At 46.2% G+C, this 14691-nt stretch overlaps 1 protein-coding gene across 5 annotated transcripts in view; it reads left to right on the top strand.

Annotated features, from left to right (window-relative positions):
- The window catches only part of SPOPL (speckle type BTB/POZ protein like), a 39413-nt gene that overhangs the window by 2791 nt on the left and 21931 nt on the right, over positions 1 to 14691 (top strand). For 2 of the 5 annotated variants that reach the window (XM_068158716.1, XM_068158712.1), the window contains exons 2-3: positions 14063 to 14197; positions 14361 to 14482. In XM_068158716.1, the coding sequence (XP_068014817.1) occupies positions 14120 to 14197; positions 14361 to 14482 (200 nt within the window). In that variant the 5' untranslated portion in view covers positions 14063 to 14119. Of the gene's footprint in view, positions 1 to 10307; positions 10537 to 11429; positions 12177 to 12338; positions 12475 to 13214; positions 13431 to 14062; positions 14198 to 14360; positions 14483 to 14691 lie in introns of those variants that run through there. The other 3 variants (XM_068158713.1, XM_068158715.1, XM_068158714.1) reach the window with 3 other exon arrangements.

Raw genomic sequence — 14691 nt, 5'->3', positions numbered from 1 at the left:
AATTAGGTTGCTTACCCATGACACTGCTTTTGATTTTCCCTAAGCCACTTCGTATTTGATTTTGGTGGCAAATACTGCAGTTGCCACTTTCCATTGGCTACTTGTCTTTTTCTTTCTGAGGAAATCAAAACTAGGTGACACAAAACAGAGGTAGTGCGTTATTTCCAGTTTGACAGCTTCTTTGCTGTTTCTTTAGAGATGAAAGATGGGCTAAGTGCTTTCAAAGTGGACTTCATGTGAAGCTGGATGCTAGAGACTGGGGAGGAGAACTCCTGTGTTGAGTTCTCTGTAAAAGAGGCTGCTGTCTGTAGCCTTTTTTTCAGCATTTGGAGTCTCCTGTGCTCTCCCTTGATGTCACTCCTAGATACATGGAATGGAGCTGATGAGTTTTGTGAGCTTGCAAGATGGTAATTCTGTGTCTGAAGGGTTTTTTTAATTACACTTCAGCTCTCAGCCTGCCTAGCTGACAAGCATTATTGGAAGCTCTAGTTTGATTGTCTTCTTGCTGTAGTATGGTTTCAGAACTGACAGCTGCTTAGCCTTTAATTAGTGGTACTTAATCAATTGAGTAGAGAACAGTCTGTGCCAGCACTATCGACCTTTGTTCATGTGACATTTGCTCTTTGCACTATATTGTGGCTTGAGTTCTTAAGTAGTTCAAAGGCAAATTATCATTCGATGTGTAATTTAACTGGCTGCTTTGTAGAAAGGAAAAACAATTGTATGCCAGGGAGGATGCAACAGAGTAGCTCTTGGCGTAGGCAGCGCTAGGCTGGGGGAGTAAATGTCTCCAGCATTTGGGAAACTTCCAGAGTTCATGGGGTGGGAACCTCTTATTGTTGTACCTGCCTCTGTTGTGTAGTGGAGAGGATCACTGGGTGAGACTTGGAGCCCAGGCTTCCTCTTGGCCTCCTTCCTGCTTGTTCCTTTAACGCTGATCCCCTCCCAAGAGCTCACTTTGCAGTCAGTTAAGTCACTTGCAAGATCAGTTCACAAGTGGGAGTACAAATGACAATGAAAGGCATGGGGGGAGCAATGGCTTGTAGTTGATGTCATTTAAATGGCTTGTTTGCTTGTGTATTAAGTGTGTGGAAAAGTAGACCTGGATGCCTTTAAAATGGTTTGTGGTTAGTTTCATCATCTGTTGATTCCTGAACAACTGAAATTATGTGTAGGTGCAGAACTCATTCTGACCTGAGAATAGTTGGTATAACTTTCTCCTATCTGTCATACTTTTTAGTTTTCTGTTCCATGTTGACTTTTGCTTTGGAAAATGACTTTTGGGGAAAGCTTTCGTTTTCCCAGCTTTGCTCATCGTTGGTTTCGAAGCAATGGATCTGTTTTCTCCATCAGCACGGCCTGTAGCCTCTGAGGGACAGTTAACCCAGGGATTTTTTACTTAAAGCTGGAATAAAATCTGAATAGAGGTCGTTTGTTGCTTCAGGCACTTTAGTGTGTTAATCTGATTATTCAGATCAGTTTGCTAATAATGTTTTAAAGTTCTTCAGAGGTGGCATTTTTATTTGTCTGCAGCATTTAACACAACAGGGCTCTGAATTACTTGGTCTCTAGACATTAGCTCAGCAACAAGGCTCTTTCTCAGGTTTTAAAGCAGGTGGAATCTTTGTTAACCGAGTTCAATGTCAGAGTCACTTGTTTGTAGTTGGAACTCTTGACAATAAAATCAGAACTGTTTTGGAATGACTTTAGATAACTTGCTTAATACACTTCAGCTTCTGAGATGGAGCAATATATCATGGAAATTAACTCCTTTTTATGAGCATCAGAGGTAGCAGTGGCCACACTGATATTTGCATATCAAATTGAGTAACTGTTCTTGTAACAGGACAAAATGAAGTTGTGCACCTAGCATGTCTGTGGTGTAAGTGAAGTTCATTGCAGCAGTTACTGCATGCATCTGGGCTGGTACCGGTCTGCAGGCACCTTTGTGCACTTTGGAAGCTCTGCCTACAGTTCATAGGAACTTCTTAAAAGGCTTGGGTGGTACTGCTTCAGTTTGGGTTTCCAGTAGCGGTGCAGATTGTCTGAAATCTCCAGCTTCTGTGGGTAATTGCAGGTTAATATAGTCAGTGGCTGCACTGGCTGGAGCTGATGTGATCTTACTCTTAGATCTGGTGCTGCATTTGGCACGTGGTGGTTTCAGAGGCATACAATGTATGAAATCTGGCTTTGATGCTTTTTTGATCTCCCTGCAGAATGCCCAAGTAGATTTTGCTCATTGCTTGCAAACAAACTTCTAAAATACTCTGCTGCCATTTTTTTCTGTTGCAGTGAGTGGTATCATTTGCATGAAACTGAAACTTCTTACATTGAGGTTTGCATACACATATTCCTGCAAATGTTGTCAAATACGCTGAGCCGGTGCCTGACGTAAATGCAGCTGCAAGACTTGAATGAATACTGTTAAATCCCATGAGAGGTTCCTGATTAGGAGAGACCCTGTCTTGCTTATGGGGAAAGATGCCTTATCAATAATGATCTCCTTCATAAAAAAGAAAATTAAATGGAAGAGAGATCTGTGTGGTAGGGCAGGCAGGCAGGCTCAAAATTTTATGTGGTAAACTTTGTGTCTGGGGTTAGTTGCTGTGATCAGTTGCAGTAAGATTATCAAGTGAAACCAACCTTTAGTCAGTGGTTTTTATAGGCTAGGAATAATTTTTAATAATTTAACAGCAGTTGTGTTTGGAAATGTGCCATCCCTTCCAACAATGGTGAGACTCTGCTCCCTGAGTGGTGAGAGGAAAAATATATGACAGTAGCATCATGAAATGTCAGTTTGGGTAACCAATTAATTATAGTCTAAAGCCTTGGCAAGGGTTTTGAAAGTCTTTGAGAGAGAGAGGGGCTTATTACTTGTTCACTGCCTGCTTGATTTCCTCTTATTAAATTGCAGGTTTTCCTTCTGTTTGGGTTTTCCCTGTTGTGGCTTCATGAGAGGCGCTGCACTGCGCTGGTCTGACAAGGTGGCCTCACCAGGATGCCTCACAGCAGCCTTCTGTCCAGCATGTACAGAGGCGAAGAGCAGCAGGCTTGTATCCACACTTGGTCTGCCTTATTTGACAGCACCGCAGACAAAACCAGGTCTATTTGCTGGCCAGTGGAGGCCTTTTCAAGCCCAGCAAGCATGAGATTTAACGCATCCAAGTGCCGGGTTCTGCACATTGGCCACAACAACCCCATGCAGTGCTACAGGCTGGGGTCAGAGTGGCTGGAGAGCAGCCAGGCTGAGAGGGACCTGGGGGTGCTGGTTGATGGTAGGATGAACATGAGCCTGCAGTGTGCCCAGGCAGCCAAGAGGGCCAATGGCATCCTGGCCTGCATTAAGAACAGTGTGGCCAGCAGGAGCAGGGAGGTCATTCTGCCCCTGTACACTGCACTGGTTAGGCCACACCTCGAGTACTGTGTCCAGTTCTGGGCCCCTCAGTTTAGGAAGGATGTTGACTTGCTGGAACGAGTCCAGAGAAGGGCAACAAAGTTAGTGAGGGGCTTGGAACACAGCCCTATGAGGAGAGACTGAGGGAGCTGGGGCTGCTTAGCCTGGAGAGGAGGAGACTCAGGGGTGACCTTATTGCTCTCTACAACTACCTGAAGGGAGGTTGTAAACAGGCAGAGGTTGGTCTCTTCTCCCAGGCAGCCAGCACCAGAACAAGAGGACACAGTCTCAGGCTGCGCCAGGGGAAGTTCAGGCTGGAGGTCAGGAGGAAGTTTTACACGGAGAGAGTGATTGCCCATTGGAATGGGCTGCCTGGGGAGGTGGTGGAGTCGCCGTCACTGGAGGTGTTCAGGAGGAGACTTGACGGGGTGCTTGGTTACATGGGTTAGTTGATTGGGTGGTGTTGGGTGATAGGTTGGACGCGATGATCTTGAAGGTCTCTTCCAACCTGGTTTATTCTATTCTATTCTTACAGGAAAGCAAGGAGGGAGGCTTGCCTTGCTCAGGTGTAGCTGCTGCCCGGGCACTCTGCAGCCGGGGCGCTCCCTTTCTGGAGGCTGCTGATGGGCAGTGGCGCAGCCACTTGCAGTAGGCATGCACGGCAAGGCGGTTTGTGGAGTGTGTTGCCAGCAAGAGTCTCTTGAAGGCAGCTGAAGTAGCTTATGAAAGGAGGGTTTGGTGTGATAGAACTTTCTGCCTTTTATCAGCCCCTTTGCTCTTGTCAGACAAATCTGGTTAACCTTGCCTGCATTAGCCAGACCACCCTGACAGCCCTGCATCAGCCCGTTAGTGTTGTGCTTGCCTCGCTGATCTACCTGTGGAGAAACAAACTGATGGCTTCAGGGAGGCTGTGCTGAAGTAGGGGGAAAAGGTGAGCAAACATCCTGTTTGACAAGGTGTGAGTAAGAGTTTACACACACCTTGGTAACATCCTTTTAGCAAGACTGTGTTTTCCCATACGTTTGAATGTAGTCTTGGGCTTCAATTTAACTCTTCAAGAGTTTGCACAGGTTTTGTCAGGTGAGCAAATGACATGTTAGCCTTTTGGAGAAAGACCTGAAGGAGGGGAGCCTGATGTGGAGTAAGCTGCATCATCCCCTGCTGCCTTTCCCTCTCACAGTTTGCAGTTTGAGGTTGCAAAGCAAGCAGTGGGTTCTGCAGTCTCAACTGCTGCTGAGCAAGCAGAGGGGCTTGGTGTTCAAGAGCAAGAAGTGGTTATTGGTGAATAGTCTTATTGTGAGGCATCATTTGAAAGCTGTAGAAATCTTCTGATGCTCAAACTAATTTCAAAGAAATAACCTTTGTGAGGAAATAATGTGAATTCCCCCTCTGATCTCAGGACTTGCTGTGGCTGCCAAGTTTGCTCAGCTTTTCTGTCTAGAGATGGAAAATTTTCAAAGCATCTGTTCTCTTGAGCAAGTCAGCGTGTGCTGTAAGAGGGGGAAAGTCATAGGGGACTGAAAAGGTCCTGGAAAAATGGATCTTAAGCAGATTATGGTGGAATTGTTCTTAATGTGTAAGCAAATCAGCTAGTATCTGGGTGGTTTTGAAACACTAGAAGAGGAGATAAGGTGTACTTACCCTTGAACTTCAGAAACCAGTCAGTCTCATACTGAGTTTGAGAGCTGGACTTGATGATACTTATGGGTCTCTTCTGACTGGAGGTGTTCTGTGAACTTTCAACATCTCTTTTACCTCTGTGGGTGAGAACCTGTTCCTCTGCAGTCCAAAACAGACGTCAAGTCTTGCCTGCCTCGACAGCTTTCATCTCCACATGGTTATGCTTTCAGAGAGTCCTCCTCAGTGCTCCTCCAAAGCAAGTGAGTGTGCAGCTCTGTCTCCTGACCTACCTGCCTTTCTTAGGATGCTGTCTAGCTGTTGTGGATGAAATTTAATTCCTGGTCAATTGAAATGAGGTCAGTTTCAAGGCTGTTTGGGTGAACTAGCATCAAAGGCGGTTTGGTCCTCTGGTGGGACTGAGTTTTGGGATTTGGAAGTGACACACAGCTCTTCTCTTACTTTCTTAACTTGTATGTATCAGTTGTTTGAGCACAGTGTAGCATTCTCTGTGGCTGCTTTGGTCTGAGGCATAGAACAGGCCTGAGGTGAGCTGCACCTCTGTTTCCATGAAGGTGCAGCTGTGCACACAAATGCCTGCTGCTTGCCACGGTACAGAGCAAGGCAACAAATGAATGATCAACCCCCCTCCTGATAACATCTGTGAGCAGGAGCTTTTGGCTGCTGAAAGCAGGGGTGCCACTGCAGAGTGACTTTTCCAGGTGATAGCTGTCAGCAGAGGTTAATGAGAAGAGCGTTGTGCCGCTGTTGCTCTGAACAGCTTCTCTGCACAAATGAAAGCCCCTGTCTCAGTGAGGATAGTCTAGTGCTTCCCCCAAGTCTGGAGAGGTTACAGAGAAGCAAAGTGAAATACCCCAGAGCTAACTGTGGATCTGCTGGGGAAAGATTACTTTTGCTGATTACAGGTGAGGTCAACATTCAGTTGGCTAGTGTGGATAGTTCTGTTTCACCTGCAAAACAAAGAGATCAGCATTTTCAGTTTGGTGAATTTTTTGTTGGTAACTGAAGTATTTAAGGAAAAATACCTTCATTTCTTATACTTTCTCATGCCAGTGATTTATCTGAGTGAGTGTAATGGAATGAAACTAAGGGGGGAAATCACACTGGCTGAATACTAGGGAGAAAACCCTACAGCAATGGGCTACTGGAATGGAGTAACTTCTGGAGAGGAATCCTAGTGGAAATACCCATCTTCTGGGGCCCACAAAACTAGGTTGGGCAGTGAAATTGAGATATGCTATAAAACATAATCCTGCATTTATTTTGTAGGGAAACACATAGCTGACTCCTGGAGGGCAAGGTCGTGGTTCCTGGAGGGCAGAACAATACTGCAAGGCTAAAACTTGTCTGACGTAAACTAGATTGTTGCACTTCAAGGTCTGCTGGGCACTAGGTTTTCACTCAGCTGAGGTGATATTCAGCTTTGGTTTTAAAGGCTTAAGATAGGAAAGAAAGCCTGAAAGGTGCATGTACTCAGCTTTATGTTGTGTGTTTTTTACAACTAGTGGTGTAGTGTTACCAGTTAGAGCTACACCACCATCTTTCTGAACAGTTGGGCATTCCACATGTGCTTGGTTTTGCCTTGCTAGGCCTCTTCTGCTGGAACCACCTCAAGGGTGTACTTTTAAATTCTGGAGTCTTAGAATAGAATAGAATTAACCAGGTTGGAAATGACCTTTGAGATCATCAACTTATCACCCAACACCACCTAATCAACTAAACCATGCAACCAAGCACCCCATCCAGTCTCTTCCTAACCGCCTCCAGCGATGGTGACTCCACCACCTCCCTGGGCAGCACATTCCAATGGCAAATCTCTTTCTGGGAAGATTTTCTTCCTAACATCAAGCCTAAACCTCCCCTGGCACAGCCTGAGACTGTGTCCTCTTGTTCTGGTGCTGGTTGCCTGGGAGAAGAGCCCAGACCCTGCCTGTCTACAACCTTCCTTCAGGTAGTTGTAGAGGGCAATGAGGTCACCCCTGAGTCTCCTCCTCTCCAGGCTAAGCAACCCCAGCTCCCTCAGCCTCTCCTCATAGGGCTGTGCTCCTGACCCCTCCCCAGCTTTGTTGCCCTTCTCTGGACACCTTCCAGCATCTCAACCTCCTTCCTAAACTGAGGGGCCCAGAACTGGACACAGTACTCGAGGTGTGGCCTAACCAGTGCAGTGTACAGGGGCAGAATGACCTCCCTGCTCCTGCTGGCCACACTGTTCCTGATGCAGGCCAGGATGCCATTGGCCCTCTTGGCCACCTGGGCACACTGCAGGCTCATGTTCAGCCTGCCATCAACCAGCACCCCCAGGTCCCTTTCTGCCTGGCTGCTCTCAGCCACTCTGACCCCAGCCTGTAGCACTGCCTGGGGTTGTTGTGGCCAATGTGCAGAACCTGGCACTTGGATGTGTTCAATCTCCTGCCCTTGGACTCTGTCCAGCCTGGCAAGGTCCCTCTGCAGAGCCTCTCTACCCTCCAGCAGATCAACTCCTGCCTCCAGCTTGGTGTCATCAGCAAATTTACTGATGATGGACTCAATGCCCTCATCCAGATCATCAATAAAGATATTGAACAGGCTGGGGCCCAGCACTGATCCCTGGGGCACACCACTGGTGCCTGGCTGCCAGCTGGCTGTGGCACCATTCACCACCACTCTCTGGGCTCAGCCTCCAGACAGTTCCTAACCCAGCTCAGAGAGCTGCTGTCCAAGCCAGGGGCTGACAGCTTGGCCAGCAGTTTGCTGTGGAAGATGGTGTCAAAGGCCTTGCTGAAGTCCAGGCAGACTACAGCCACAGCAGCTTATTTGCAGCTATTTTAAGATGTCTGTGACCCTGCCTGCCCTGTCTGCTGGAATTTTGCTGTCCCTGGAGCAGGGGTAATGGGGTATGCACAGGTAGGTTGTCAGCTGTCACAGGCCAATCCAGGGTAGTGTTTTGTCCTTCTTGGAGAACTGTTAGGAGGGTTGTGAATTGACTTGGGGTGTGGGTGCTGAAGCATGCGTTCCTCCTGGATGAGTTGTAGCTTCCAGCAGAGCTGGTGGATGGCAAGGGTAAGATGTTAAGCTTGAAGCATGTAGGAGCAGCCAGAGCTTATGATTTAAGTCCCAAAGATGGCTTGGGTTTGTGTGAACTTGGTTGCTGTTGTGTGGTTCCAAAGCAAACATATACTTACATAAACATTTTTTAATGCTACGTTCCAGAAGTCCCCCAAGCCCCTTCCTTGTAGCTATCCCAAGCCTCACTTCAGTGTCACATGGCTTTCCTGTACACAGCCCAGCTGCTGCTCCCTTCTGCTTGCCCTGAAAAGGAAACGTCCTGGATGTTAGAAGTACTACGAAGGGTGTAAAACGTGTGCCCTCAGCTTGCAGTTCTGCCTGAGTGACTGCACTTAGTGACAGTGCTCAGTGGCAAAGATTACCTTCAATAAATACCACACACAGTATTTACATTATCTAGGCATTTCTCTAGTCTGCCTTCAGAGAAGCAGATAATGATACTGAACAAATTGGGAAACTGCCTGAGCTTAATAGACCTTTCAAGTGTCTGTTGTTTTGTTGTGTATCATGCAGCAGAAAATGTCACTTACTGGGTAGTTCAATAGGAAACAGTTCCTTCAGGAAGATGGATTGTGAAGAGATGCAAATGCTGCTAATGAAGAAATGATTCTGTCTTTTACAGAGCTCAGAGTATTTGTTTTTCTACTAGTAAAGTCTTACAGATTTTTGTAAGCATAATCAGCTTTAAGACAAACTCTGAACCAGAACAAAATGGTAAATTTTGGTCTTAAGCTGGATTAAGTCTCTGTCTCTTGTGTGGATCTGAGTAGCATTCAGGCCAGTTTGAGCAGGCGTAGCAGCAGGACAAGCCTGACCCAGGCGATGAGTGGCTGTTGTACAAATCCTTCTGTTGACCAAGGAGAAAGAGGCATTCTGGGGTCTTGCCATTTGGCCTTCCTAAGTCAAATCTACCTAAAACAGCACAACCAGGGGATTGCTTCACGTGAAGGTGTGCTAAAGTAACTTAGTCTTGAGCTTTAAAATGTCTTTCACTTCAGGTGAACCCTAAAGCAATTCAATATCTTTGACTCCTCAGTAATTAAAAAGCCAAATTTGATTTATTGAGTAAAAAAGTACTGATAGGGAGCTATACATTGCTTATAATATTAGTTAATATCCAAGTAATATGTGATCATTAGTGAGCAGTGAAACTTGCTGAGGGTGCACTCAATGCCACTGTCCGTGTCACCCACAAAGATGTTGAACAAGACAGGTCCCAGGACTGATCCCTGAGGGACTCCACTTGTCACTGGCCTCCACTGGGACATGGAGCCATTGACAGCCACTCTTTGGGTGCTGATTGAGAACGGCTTTGCAATTCTTGAGCTGTTGATCGCTGTTCAGGAAGAGGCTGTCACCATTCCCCTGGAGCACGCAGTACATGTGGGGTTCGTTGGCGTGGTCATTTATTAGGCATTCCTAAAGTCTGCTAAATGGTATTAAAATTGGGCATTCTTGAACAGTGAGCTGCTCTGTTACATTAGCTGTTAAGTACTTGAAGTAGCTTGTGGGGTAGAGATGCTTGTTTGTGCAGGACAGGCTCCCTGGCCTTTCTGTGGCCCCATGGAGACTGCAGTCCTGGACTGGAAGAGCACCTTTCCATCACTGTTAAGTACTGCTTTGTTCCTCAGCTTCTCAGCAAGACCTGAGATGAGGAGATGCTGGAAGTCCTGTCGTGTGCCAAAATATAGACAGGAGGGAAACAGCTGGGTTCTGGAGAGAGGGAAAGAAGGGATTCTGGGAAGAAGCAGTAGCAGAGACGAAGAGACGAGAGGGTCAGCAAGATCTGCTTGGTGAACTGATCCGTGGGTTAGGTTCTGGAAGGCGGGCTGTGGCTTGCAGGGTGTGTTGGTTACCCTGCAGAAGGCAGTTATCTGGCCAGTCCTGCCAGTCCTTGGGTGACTTAACACCTTGCTGACATCAGAGGTGAAGCAGTGCAGCAGTCCCTGGCTGACCTGCACACCTGTTAAACTGTTCCTGATCCCAGAGAACTTTTAGGCTGCAGTCATTACACTGAGCTTCCACCTTGAGACAAAAGATTATGCTAACATTTAGGGCAGTTGTTACAAATGCTGTGAAGTGTTTTGTGTGTTTATTCTTGGGGTGTAGAAAATTCTGACAAAGAGCACCTCAGTGGATTCCCAAATCAGATGTGCTTCAGAAAGCCCTTTCCCCGTGTTAGCTCTGCAGGCTTGGCCACTGCTGCTCGGTTAGTGAGGCTCAGCTCCTTGCCGGCCTTCGTTAACAGGGTGATTAGCAAGTTAAACCAACACTTTCCTTAGCAGCGCAGCAGAAGCAGTGATAAGCCCGTGCTGTTTGGCGTCTGGGAGTACAGGTTAAGTACAACACCTTTGAGCTTTTCTTGTCTCTTGAGTTTAGGCTATGAAGCAAATTTGAGAGTGAAATCCTCCCTGGCTGCTGCACCATATTCACTGTATCACCTCATCAGAAAACCCAAGGTACCTAACACGTCTTTTCCCTTTTGAAAGCCACTCCCCCACTAAAACCTGTTTTCCTGTTCTCAGTGCTGCTGCGCTGATGGTCAGAGACTGGTGCGTGGCAGAGTGGCCGCACTGAGCGGTTTGCTCCGCTGCCTCAGACAGGCACGGCATTGGCTGTGAACTCTGGGGAGGTATCACCTGGTAATGTTCCCTCACCTCTGATGCTTTGTCCATGGTAGCCTGCAGAGAAGGGCAGTTTCTAGCAGAATTGTCCCTCTCAGTTGTTCTGTCCTGTAGATGAGAGACCTGCACTTCATTGATTTAATTCCGCCCAAGTCGTTCTCAGGCTGCGGCTCCATCTGGTCCCAATCATTTGAGCTAATTGGCTGTGATGAGGGTATGGTACTTGAAAACCTTTTTGTCAAGAGCTGATGACAGCAGCTAATCAATGACTCATAAACATTTTCTTCAAAGTAGCGTTTAGTCTTCTCCAGCAAAGTAGGGTACATAGAAGAAATGGTGAGCACGTAGGTGCATCTTTCTCTCACCTTCACTCTGCCCAGGCAAGCTCCACTTTGCCCTGGTAGCCATCGGTAGCCCCAAGCAGTAAGGCATGTGGTGGCCCACTCAGTCTGGGTGTCAGCATGGGGACTGAAGAAATCCTTCCTTGCCCAAACATCTGTATGCTTCATGATAACCTCTTTAAAGCTCTTTTGCCTTGGAGTTTGGTAAATGTCCTCACATCCCCACCCCAGTCCTGGTTAATGGATCCAGTAAAGTGAGGGGCAGTTCAGCAGTGCTGCCACACTGTTTCCCTGCTGTTGTCTGGCACTCTTTGCCGGCACTCTCCGCTGTTCAGTTTGATCTTGGCTTGTTTATTTCTTTTAAAAAAACCTTTGCACCCAGGCATATTGAAAACCAGAAGAGATTGCTTCTCACTGCAGGCTCCCAGTGTGACATCAAACTGTGCAAAGTTGATGCTTTCTCCCAGTTTGCTCAGTCTAAAAATTTGGCCTTAGTAAATCCATGCCAAAAATAAGAGTGAGCTGTATCTGAGGAATGGATTTGTATCAGGAGCTCATGAAAATCAGTTGTCTGATCCTAATGCTCTGATGGGAACCTTTACAAAAAGCTGAAGCTATTCATAAGCATCTGAAAAGTGTCCTTATGTAAAATCATGGCTTCTGTCAGAACCTGAAATAACTAATAGAAGCCACACAGCCTCTGAAGTACAAATGCCCTGGGTACAGAGACAAGGCAGCAGACAGACCTGAAAATAATGGAAAATAACCACCTCTGCTTGGAGTGTAAAGGCTCAGTGAATCAAGCTGGGTTAGCTGGCAGACAGGAGGGGGCAGATCGCTGCTGGTAGCTGGCATAAGGTCACTTGATGCTTTGAGGAGGGTACTGTACCACAGTTATTTTCTACCCTCTTCAATTTAGAGGCCCCTTCAGAGTAAACTTGGCTCAGATCTGCTGTTCCTTCACAGTTACTAAGAGCTGACTGGTCTAATGGACTGAAAGCATTGAGGAACAGATTAGAGCTGAGACAGTCCTGTGACTCTCATGCAAATGACAGAGTAGGGAGGGGGCTGCATTCCTTCTTGTTTTCAGTCTTGGGAGAGCTAAGAATAGTGAACAGGTTCAGTGGGGCTGAGGTAAGCTGTTCTGACACTTTCAGGATGCAGTTCTGTATTAAATCCATTGTGTATTTGGGTAACAGCTTTGCCTTTGACTAGGATATGCTTCCAGAAATAATGGTAATATAAGTGCTAATGCTTGCTTTTTGAAAGAAGAATGCTCACATTTATCCTTCCCAGGTCTTCTACTCTGGGTAGTTCTGTCCAGGGAATGAAGCCAAACTGCAAACCTGTAACAGCGTATGCAAACACTGCTTCTGTGGCATGCAGTTCCTGCTTCAGAAGAGGAGAGGCCAGCGAGTTCCAGTATCTTAAGGTGGCTGTTGTTACTCGTTTTCATTTATGGAAAGTGAGCATTGTCATAAAGAAGTTTTATTTGGAAAGAAAAGTCACTTATGAGAGGCAGCTGAGTTGTCTTTGTGACTACCCTGGGACATCTCAGTCCGTATGTTGCAGGAGATCTATTCAATGATCTCTCTTTTTTCCTTCTTGTCATAGTAGATCTCTTATAATCAGACCTCTCAATGGATCTCTATAGTATCTGCTGCTTCTTCAGCTAGAAAATGACAGAGTGTTGCTTTTAAGGTTTTATGTATTGATTCAGTGCAGTTCCCATGTCATCAGGCTTCAGCGTAGATTGGTTTCGTGAGTGAGAAAGGGTAGCAGAAGGGCAAGAGGGAAAGCATCCCTGGAGGTTCCTAGTGATTCACAGAGATTCTTCACTTAATGACTGAACTGCATGTGGTCTTGCAGTGTCCTCTTTCCAGTGTTTGCACAAAACCTTGTTTCTAAGTGTTGCCTAGTCCTGAAGGAAGAGTTCCAGCCCGATTATTGATGTGCAGTCACATCTCTTGAGCAGGGCAGTTAAAGCTATTCTGTCACAAGTGAAAGATGTGGTGAAGTGTTCAGATGATGCAGGAAGATTGCAGTCCTCTGACCTTGCTTTAGTGATAGCAGGATGCCTTTAAAGAAACTTTCTCTACAAAGAAAATGTGTGGTGTGACTTTCATCAGGTTTGATCAGGGTTCATTTCACTTCTTTTTAGCAACTTAATGGAGTAGCCTGAGTGAAAAGCTGTGCTTCTGGCAGGACCCTGTCTAAAGATGACAGCAAAGCCTACCTAAAGAAGAGTCAGCCCAGTAACCCAGAGTGACCCTCTGCAGGCCTGTCTCCTCTTAGCTGTGCACAAAGGCTAGTGCAAGGAGGCTGAGCAGTTACCTCTTGCTTGCTGGGGGTGAGGAATTCACAAACAGGACTTGATTTCTTACCGAGGTGAGAAACTGCAGAGCTGTGTTAGGTTATGATCTGCAACAAAACTGCTTCATTTGCTGTTGGTGAGTTGGCTTAAACTGGCTTTCAGCCTTGTGCTTTGATAGTGAATTACAGTGGAATCTGTTGGTATCAAAGGTGCAAGGCAACCGTGAAAGATACGTGAAGAAAATACTGCTTTAAATGCAGCTCTAATTTCAGTGCTCCCTTGAGAAGTCCTGGGGTTGTTGGAATCTATTCTACTCCAGGAAGCTTACGCCTGTGTGGACAGCCAGTGTGTAGGTACCAATAACTGAGTGCTCAGAAGGCCCTGGGTATCCTCCAGACCAAAGGAAAAGATCCTGAGGAGAGCAGGGTGGTAATTTGCAGAAGCGATGTTGGAATGACGCCGTTGGTAGTACTGTGTGATGTGCAGGCACTTGCTCTTGCAAAGCACTGCGGGAGGCTTGCTGCAGGTTTGGGTGCCAGTGGCTGTTAATGCGTGACAGCTGGGCTGCAGAGCAAAGCCCTGATTTTGCAAGGGCCTTGGTCAGTAAACAGTAATATGGAGAGCAAAATTCAGTAGTTTGTTTTGGGGTTTTTTTCCCCCACACACTTATAAAGGGTGAACAAAATATGTGAATTACTTTTTCTAGGAGAATTACTGAAGTTTGGATTTCTATCTTGATACTATAAACCTGCAATAAGTGGCAATGTCAAGGGTTCCCACCCCACCTCCTCCTGGGGAGATGTCCAGTGGACCTGTGGCTGAAAGCTGGTGTTACACACAGGTAACAACCTACATTCCAATGGCTTTCTTTGCTAGTCATAATTGTGTTTTTAAGAAAAATACCTAAAACTGTTGAGCTGTGCTGACACTCTAAGTAGTTCTCATAGGTACTGCTTTATATGCAAGTTTAAATGCTGCTGACATTTTCTACATCTTTTATTCAGGTTAAAGTGGTAAAATTTTCCTATATGTGGACCATTAGTAACTTCAGTTTTTGCCGAGAAGAAATGGGTGAAGTTTTAAAGAGTTCTACCTTCTCATCAGGGCCAAATGACAAAATGAAATGGTAAGGTCTTTATTCTAGCAGCTGCTTGGGGCTTTTGTTTGGCTGTGGGTTTGGTTTGGCTGGTTGGTTGTGGTGGTGGTGTTTGGCTTTTCCAGTCACAGAAGTTGCAAAGCTGTGTAGTGAGTATTAAAACTCAGACTTCCAAAGTTTTACTGCAAGTGTGGATTGGTTCTCATTTCAAAGCTTCAACAGCCATAAAGGAAACGTTT

The sequence above is a fragment of the Melanerpes formicivorus genome, unplaced genomic scaffold (assembly GCF_026170545.1).
Source record: "Melanerpes formicivorus ecotype bairdi unplaced genomic scaffold, bMelFor1.0.p_v2 SCAF_41, whole genome shotgun sequence".
Lineage (NCBI taxonomy): Eukaryota > Metazoa > Chordata > Aves > Piciformes > Picidae > Melanerpes > Melanerpes formicivorus.
The sequence above is the reverse complement of the archived record's forward strand: the minus strand, read 5'-3'. Positions and strand labels throughout refer to the sequence as shown.